This window comes from Petaurus breviceps, unplaced genomic scaffold (assembly GCF_028583685.1).
Source record: "Petaurus breviceps papuanus isolate PSGF00001 unplaced genomic scaffold, PetGlider_PUasm1.0 178, whole genome shotgun sequence".
Lineage (NCBI taxonomy): Eukaryota > Metazoa > Chordata > Mammalia > Diprotodontia > Petauridae > Petaurus > Petaurus breviceps.
Window position 1 is genome coordinate 20,433,840 of NW_027185777.1, and position 9,114 is coordinate 20,442,953.

The window sequence follows — 9,114 nt, forward strand, 5'->3', positions numbered from 1 at the left end:
CTTCCTGCTGGCCTGCCTGCCTGTCTTCAGCAGGAGGTTAGCTTCTCTGTGTCATTTTGTGGGTTCTGTAGCTCCAAAGTTTGTTTAGTACTGTGGCCAGCGCAGCTGGTGGGCTAGCCAGCGGTGAGAATAATGAGATGGGGGTGTATCAATAGTCTGTTTATTACAGGATCATTTCATACAGAGCCAAAGATGCAAGGAGCTCAGAGTTCTTGTGCCCCCCAAGAAGAATGTAGACACCCCCAAAGAATGCAGACATTGTAGAAAGATCTAAGAAATGCAAATAATGTAGAAGGAGCTTCCCTTAATCCTGTTTATTATTTACCCTTCCTTAAGGTTAGTTACTTATTAGGGTATTATTCTAGGACCATATCCGGAGGCATAAACAAAAAAGATTACAAGAACTCTTGCTATCTGCCCGGTAACCTTTGCAGATAACTGTAGACAACAGGGGAATATACCTAGTGAGGTCAGGGGGACCCCAAAACGTTGCCTTCATAATACATCCTGTTGCTTGTCTGCTCTGTAGCCTTGCAGATAATAATATAGGGAAGGGGAACATTTCATTAGCGAAGCTGAAAAACTTCTGAAAGTTCGATACAGTTTAGAGTCATTTTTTACATGAAATGGAGGAGGTGAAAGCCGGAGCCCTGAGGAAATCCTGTTTCTACTCTGCCATCTTGACTCCACCCTGTAAACTAATATTTTAACAAAATTTTGTTGCTGCAGAAATTTTCCTAGATTTTAAGATGTTTTTAGAAACATTTCAATACTGTGCAAATTTCTAATAAAAGATATAACCCTATCTTCTCGTATTTGCATTTTTTCATTAATTGATGTTAAACTGAGAAGCAGTAAAGTTCATCTGTATCTTAATTTTGATACTTTGAAGGAGATTAGAATCTACTTAATTTTCCCAAGTTTTTCTACACATAATCTTTGACCTCTCTTCCTGTCATGCACTCCTCATCTTGGAAAATATCAAAAGTGAAATCATTTGTAGTTCTTTATCCTTTTTTACTGTATTACTAGACAGTGAAAATTAACACCACCATATCAGTTTACATATATTTTCTAGTTTTCTAATAACCAGATTTGTGTTATTCTCTATTATGTTATTCCCCCTATTCCTCTTCCCCCTTCCCAAATATAATCAAAAGTAACCTAGAAGTAATGTGAAAATAATTTTTATTAACAGTCTTTCTGGTCCATTGTCTCAGCAGAGAAGACTGTCTTAGTTCAAAGAAATTTTCTTTCTGCTTGTGTTTCTTTTCTTTCTTTCTTTTTTTTTTTTTTGAGCAGGAAGGTGGGGCAATCAGAGTTGTTACTTGCCCAAAGTCACACAACTAGTAAATGTCAAGTGTCTGAGGTCAAAATTGAACTCAGGTCCTCTTGACTCCAAGACTGGGACTCTATTCACTGAGTCCCAGCTCCCCCTCCTTGTGGATTTTTTAATCAAGTGATATTATGTGAAGGGGGTGGGAAAGCAGGGGGAGGGTTTAGCATTTTTGCTTGGAATAAGACTGAAGCTTTGTATAGATGCATTTGTCTACCTGCCAAGATACCATTAGAAAAGCCATCCAACCGCAGTCCATTTTTTTCTTTTTTAAAAACCTATTCTAATTTAGGGTATTGAGTAGACAGAGAACTATAGCAGTTATTTCATCTTTGTATTATGATGCTAGAAAATCATCCTTAAAATTGTAATACTTAAGATTAAAGCTAAAATTCAGGTCCCTAGTCCTGATGGTATATTGGTAAATCATTTAGCTGTTTGTAGTCATGTCTTATAGCAAATGAATTTTTGATACCAGGCTTTCATAGCAGAGAATATAGGTGTCCATTTCAATTTCTCTGCGAATAGCATTCCCTGATCAGCACTCTGGATATGTTCTGAGAAAATGTGGTTACTGTACCTTGTAATGTCTGCTGTTCAAGTGTCCCTAATTCCACTTATGACTCATCCATCATTTTACTGAAATACTGTTAGAGTAAATTTCTGTGATTTGGAAAAGACTTGCCTAGTCTCCTTATCATGGTTTTCAAGTGAGTTCCAACTTTTATGTTCCAACATCAAAGGAGTTCCAACTTTTATGTTTATAGTAAACACCCTTGTGGTTTGGTTCCCATAGCACCACTAAATTTACCCTCTTTGCTACCCTAAATCATTAATTTATATTTTCTTGAGTTATCGTCTTTCTTAAAAATCTCTTCTGTTATGTTTTGGGGGTTAGGGAGAGTAGAAATTTTTAAATCAAAGCTCCTTCCTTCTCATACACATAATTAACATAGAAATCTGTTAATAAACTTATACTCTCCTGATGTCAATCATTTTGTTTAGCTTGATCCTTTTTCTTTTTATTATTTTATAGTCCCATGCTACAGATCACTGCTGATTAAGAAGACCCATACTTTTCAATAAAAGAACATTTTTCTAATATTAAAAAAATTAATTTTTGTGTACACTTAGGCATCAAGATTGCGTGAAGAAGCTCATAACATGGGGAGTGTTCATATGTCAGAAATTTGTACTGAATTAAAAAACTTAAGATCTTTAGTCCGAGTATGTGAAATTCAAGCAACTTTGCGTGAGCAAAGGTAAGATTTTGCTTAGTATTTGTCCTTTTTTTTTTTTTTAAATCCTGTGCCTTGTTTTCAGTTAAGTTGTTGGCCATAATCATAAATTATTAATTCTCCTGATTTCTGTTGACATATTTTTTACCATGTTCTGGTAATTAAATAACATTCCAATTGATAACTTATACTTATATTTATACAGTTTTCTTTTTTATAAAGTGGTGTATGTGACTTGGGACAAACAATAGCTTTGATATGGTGTCATTTAGTGACAGCAGTGGTCATGAATGTGTACTTCTGCTGATACTAGGCTGACTCAACATCTGTCATTGATCACCTGAAATCAGAGTGAGCTGGTTTCTCCACCCACCATTTGTTAGTTGTCTCAGTTGAGTGCTGAATTTCCTGCAATACACATGTTTCATTGCTCTCTTGTTGTGTTTTTAATTCTGTGGTTTTTAAGAATGGATATTACTCCAAGGAAACATGCAAAAATTGTAGCTCTTAAAGAGCACACTTCAGTGACTGTTAGATATTGCAGCTGCTGTTGATGTGGGGAAGTCAAGCATTTAAATGATCATTCAAGTCCACAATGAAACAGGATCAATTACATCAAAGCACAAAAGAAAATCCCATCAAAAACAAAACAGTGCCAAGAACTGACAGACTATTGCTGAAAAACAGTCTGATTACTCCTCAGAAAACAAGCAAAGGCCTTCAGAGAAACATGGAAACTGGAAAGGCTGTTACTGATACCTCTACAATACAGCATAGGCTTCTTGAAGCTGGAAGAATAGTGAGAAGATCGGTTTGTTTGTTTTTTTTTTAATTGCCTATTACTCATTTCAGTGAAGGGGAAAAAAAAACACCTCTTGTAATGGGCATGACAGTATAAAGACTAGAGGACTGAAGGTTGGAAAAGAATTGGAAATTTTTACTAATAAAACTCACATTTTCAACCAAGCCTATGCCAGGACTCTTGTCAGAAGACATCCAAATGAGCCTATAAGATCAGGACATCCTCATCAGACTATAAAATATCCACCCCCCAAAAAAAGTTTTGGGGATTTTTTTCTTTATAGTGCTCCTGGAAGTCTTATTATAACATACATTGAGAGAATGATGAAGTCTGATAGATATATTCATATGTTGAGAAGCTGAATTTTGATAATAATTCCCAAATGGAGCTGGAATATTGCAACATGGCCTTTCATCATGCCAAGAGATGGAGAGATAAATATGCTTCAGTGGCCTGGGAACTTACGTGATTTAAATCCCATTGAAAGCTTATGGGCTATATATAATCAAGGCTAGACTTGGAAAAATGGATTGTTCATCAAAGGTATGCTTAATATCCAATGTGATAAAAGTGTCGTTTCATGATGAAGAATTAAGGAATGTGTCAAAATCTTTTGAATCCAGTGGCCAGTCATATAAATGATTGTGGCAGATTAGGACATATTACATTTTTACATTTAAAGATGTAAAAAGTTGTAAGGTGTATTGTATAAGCCAATAAATTTATTCACTTTACTTTGTCCCTGCTAATTTGTACTGCTATGCCACTAAGAATATTGCCTCCTTTATTTTTATGTAACTTACACAGAATAAACATTTCATCAAGCATGTTGTCTGTCTTGAACAGCAACTTCATGAAATTTCTCAAGTTTTTTCATTTTCATTATTGAACTAGGGAATGTGAGTAATTCCAGTTTCAAACTTCCTGCCTATTTTAGGGATGAGGAAAGCCCATGTAGCACTTTATTCCATTTTGTATATGTATGTTTCACTATAGCCACTTTTATAGAGATTTGTTTCAGTTTATATTTGGACTAGAAAACTTTTGTAAGGTTCTTTTCAAATGTAAGATCTGATGATTCTACAATTAAGACATTAAGACCACTGTTCACACTGCTTTTGGTTAAAACCTTGAAGATTTCATTTTAGCATCTTGGAGTTTAGTGCAATGTATTTTTACCCTCTTCAAGTTCCCAAAGCATGTAAGGCAGTGTTGTACTGTAAAGTTTTATTCACTTGAAAAAATTCTTATAGTAAAGCAAAAACAGACTTAACTTTTTTCATTCGGAGTATTCATGTATTGCTTTAAGTCAGTGAAACTCTTGATGAGTTCTATCTTGTCATGGAACACTGAAGAACCATATTGCAGAAATGTGTGCTATTTGTAGTAGACTGAGGAAAAAGAATGAGATTTCATCCTAAACACTGAAATATCTGGGTATGCTTTTTGGCAGAGAGTTTGTCCATTCTGGGAGACTTGTGAAACTAGTCCTAATTTGCTTTAAAATAGTCTTCATTTTCGATAAACAGGGACAGGAATAATATGTCAGTTTTTAATTTTTAGTAATTATACTGTAAAACCTCAACTAGAAATCTTACATTGCAATTGTTATACTGTTTTTCAGATAAAACTAAATTTCTCTTAAGGTCATGTTGTTTGATTTGAAATTTTTTTGAGCATTTAGCATTGCATCATTTCAGGGCACTGAAATTTATAGTGGATTTGCAGAGGAATTTTACATGACCTCTACCTTTATTAGGCTTTATAGAGATAAGATGTATGTACGTGGAATAAATAATAATACTGTTCAATAAACAAGTGCCAAAATGAGTGTTTACAGGTGATAAATGACATGGGAACTAAAAGAAGGGAGAGGTCAGTGTGGGGCAAAGTTCCAAGGTGATAGAAATTTAGTTACGGTACTGTTAGGTCATAGGGACACTCAACTTGTACATACTTACTTGTGGTATGATGTGTTCTTGGTCAGTGCCATGGCTTCTCTTCCTCTGCCTCTCCGTAGCATCCATTGCTGAATTGTACCTGGCAGCCAAGGGCATGGAATGTATGCCCTGTAACACTCAGCCCATTTGTAAAAAGTTCCCAGCACTTACACTGGTCTCTCAATCCTGATCTCTAGGTGCACTTGCACTCCTGAGAAAAGGTATTTGACATCACAGGCACCTCCTAATACTAGACACTAGTGAACCATGTGGTCTTCCATTCGGAGAGTGAGCCTGGAAGGAAGGGGCAGAAGAGGATGTTGCTTTGTATTTTTTGTTTTTAATTTTTGTTGACTATATTAACCTTTAAGTTCTGAATTATTTCCCTTCCTCTTTCCCACTCATTGAACTGTTTTGTTGTAACAAAGAATAGAAAAAAGGAGGGAAAGCTGGTCAGCTGCTGTTTTGGTTTTTTCTGTCATCTATAGAAAGAACCTCTACAATTAAACCCTCCTGTTTTACCTGTCACCCTCATTTATTTCTCCTCCCAAGTGTGAGGGCATTGGCTTATATAGAGGAGTTTCCTTTTAGTTAGTTCGATATGAATAAGAAAATAAAATAAAGGCAATTCTAGGTAATTTGAAGTGTTGAAGGTATTAGTGAAGACTGAAATGCCATTGAGTATAAATATTTGCCTGTGGATTGCAGCTCAAGGAAAAGCTCTTAGCTCTCTTGGACAGGGTTTCTAATTTTTTTTGTCATGAATCCCTTTGGCAGTCTGATAAAGCTTATTGACCTTTTGCATAATGTTTTTAAATTATTGAAAGAAATGCTAAGTTTTAGTTAGAGGGTAGTAAAAATAATAATTTTTTTTTCTCCATCAAGTTCCCCTGAAATTCCTCCATGGGCCCAAGGTTAAGAATGTCTTCTTTAGAGTCAGACCTCTTTATAAAAAGGAATAGCCTCCTTTTGAGAAAGATTCAAAGCCAAACAAGGGATTAAGGGATTTTCAGGGGTGCATTTGACCATAGGAGATTTCTTTGCTTTAAAACCACCATTTAAAACCTAACCACTGAATAAGACACAACAGCAGTTTTTGTTTGGGGTTCTCTCTAGTACAGTGTCATTGAATTGCTGAAAGAAGGAGCCCATTCTAAAATAAGGATTTAGTTTATATTGACCATCTTATATTTAAGGCAGTCAAGGAGGCTAATAATTTTAGACTCAACAAGAAGAGTTGGGTGGAAAGGCAAAGAAAGATAGGTTCTAGTTAACAGTGAGTTGATAAGCAAATATTATTTATTAACTATAACCCTTTCCTTGAGCACTGTGGTTTCGTAGTTGCTAAGCATATCTTATTTTACTGTTTCTGTGATATAACTCAATATAATTATAATATGATAAATTGATTTAATCCTAGATTCTCATGTTTCTGATGTGTTGAAGTATAATTGTTGTATTATTACTCTCAGAAAGTATTACCATTATATTTTTATTTTCTATGACATTGCAGCATAATTCTTTTTTTTTTTTTTTACAAAAAAGCGTTTGATAATATTGGTACTAACTTTTGTCTTCAACACTGAAATATTGTATGGTGCATCTATCAAATTGTCTTTACAGTTTAAAGGACTTAAGGCAATTAATTACATAATTATAGTTATATCTTGTCACCTTGCTATATTCATTGGTTACCAGATTTCCTCTGATGTTAGTGTATGGAATATGTATATTCACTGATAAGTTTTATTTATAATTCAAAGGTTAAGAGATATAGCTACTTTAGTTAATGTCTTATTTGGGAAATAAGTTTAATCATTTATTTTATTTTTCAGGATACTATTTTTGAGACAACAAATTAAAGAACTTGAAAAGCTAAAGAATCAGAATTCCTTCATGGTGTGAAGATGTGAATAATTGCACATGGTTTTGAGTACAGGAACTGGTTGCCCAATCTTAACAATTTTGAGCTGCATTTGAGTAGACTTTGGACCGTTAAGCTGGGCAATGGAAATGACAAGGGGATGGGGACATGAAAGTCAATTCAGGGGAAAGTACAAGATTGATTTGTAATACCCCTGAAATGTAGATTTCTTGTAGATGTATTCTTCACGTTGTAAATATGTTTTGTAGAGTGAAGCCATGGGAAGCCATGTGTATCAGAGCTTAGACATCCAAAACTAATCAATGCTGAGGTGGCTAAATACCTAGCCTTTTACATGTAAACCTGTCTGCAAAATTAGCTTTTTTTTTTTTAATTTTGGGGGTTAATTTATCATTCAGAAATCTTGCATTTCCGAAAATTCAGTGCAGGCGCCAGGCGATCTGTGTCTAAGGCTGCAGCAATTTGGAACAGTTTGGGCAGTGTACAAAATATCATGAAACAACTGTTTCCACACTTGCACCCAATCAAGAGCAGTGCTTCTCCATTTCTGTTTTTTGCAGAGAAATGTTTTCATTTTCTGTGTTCCATTTTCCCTCTGAAATCCTAGATCTGATTTTATCCATTTTTTAATGCTTCTAATTTTCTCTTTTCTTAAGGCACTGTTGCTATGGCACTTTTTCTATAATCTTTTCATTCCTGTGTACAGTAGCTTAAAATTGCAGTGATTGAGCATAACCCACTTGTTTGTATAAATTATTGAAATGTATTTCCATTTGCACCCTGTAAGAATGGACTTATAGTACTGCTGGGCATGTGTGCTGAAAGTACAATGATTGCTCAAATATAAGGAAATAGCCCAATGAACATGGTTGTGGGAGGGGAAAGAGGAAAAAAAACCTAGTCAGATGTGAATTGTATCTGTTGTAATAAACATGTTAAAACAAAAAACAAAAAAAATGGTTACTTTTCATTTCCTTCGGTCAGCGCATATTAGAATTTGACTACTCGGGGATTCTTTATCAGAACTATTCTTGTTGAAAATTTGTACTTAATTGAAATAATCCCTCAAGAGAAGTTTTGTTTAAAGCTTGTAAACAAAAAGAAATCTGTATAAAATATTTAATGAAATATGACATTCAACAAGAATGATCAAAATATCCCCAAGGGTTGTCATATGTTAAACCCTGGTTTATCTGTCTTGCTGTTATGACATTTCATTTGGAAGGATGTTTGTGTTGTAGCTAACTGTTCAAGTCTGGTGCTGACTGCTGTTCTTAGCCATCACAAAACGCTAAATTTGTGTAATTGGAGCATCCCACTGTTATCTGGAAATGGTGGAAAGCTCAGCTTTGTATATTGTTTCCTAAAGTATATTAAAAATAAAAAAAGAAACTATTGCTACTACAAAATCAACTTGGCTTTTTTTTCCTTTGCTAAAATCTTCATTAGTCCTCACGTGGCATTAGCATGACACTGCCAGATATGTATAAATTTCGATAGTTTTTGTATGCAGTAAAATCTTTTTATTTCAAAATCTTGACTTGAAATACTTTTCTCCATAGAGAGATTTCTTCTGTTGGGGCATACACTCATGTGCTTTCACAACTGCCAGCACCAAGGGCTTATTTTAATATCTTGGACACTAATGTAATATATTTACATTATGGGATACTGACTTAAGAGTACCAGAGTCACTTGTTTCTGATACATTAAGCTGATTTTATATCAAGTGTCTCTGACAGTTTTAAGGTTCCTTTTTTTTTTAATCAAATTTTAAAATGTAAGATACATTGGGTATTCACAAAAATGCAACAATCCTAGTGTCATTAAGAGAAATTAAAAATTTGTATTTAATCTCTAGAGGACTGTTTGCTGTTTAAGCACAAAGTAGCTTTTATGGTTTTTTTCCCCCT

General features: G+C 34.6%; 1 protein-coding gene across 3 annotated transcripts in view; it reads left to right on the forward strand.

Moving 5' to 3' along the window:
- The window catches only part of WAC (WW domain containing adaptor with coiled-coil), a 127,377-nt gene extending 118,767 nt beyond the window's left edge, over positions 1 to 8,610 (forward strand). For all 3 annotated transcript variants that reach the window (XM_069086378.1, XM_069086377.1, XM_069086379.1), the window contains 2 exons: positions 2,471 to 2,598; positions 7,152 to 8,610. In XM_069086378.1, the coding sequence (XP_068942479.1) occupies positions 2,471 to 2,598; positions 7,152 to 7,221 (198 nt within the window). In that variant the 3' untranslated portion in view covers positions 7,222 to 8,610. The remainder of the gene's footprint in view (positions 1 to 2,470; positions 2,599 to 7,151) is intronic.
- The last annotated feature ends 504 nt before the right edge of the window (positions 8,611 to 9,114 follow it).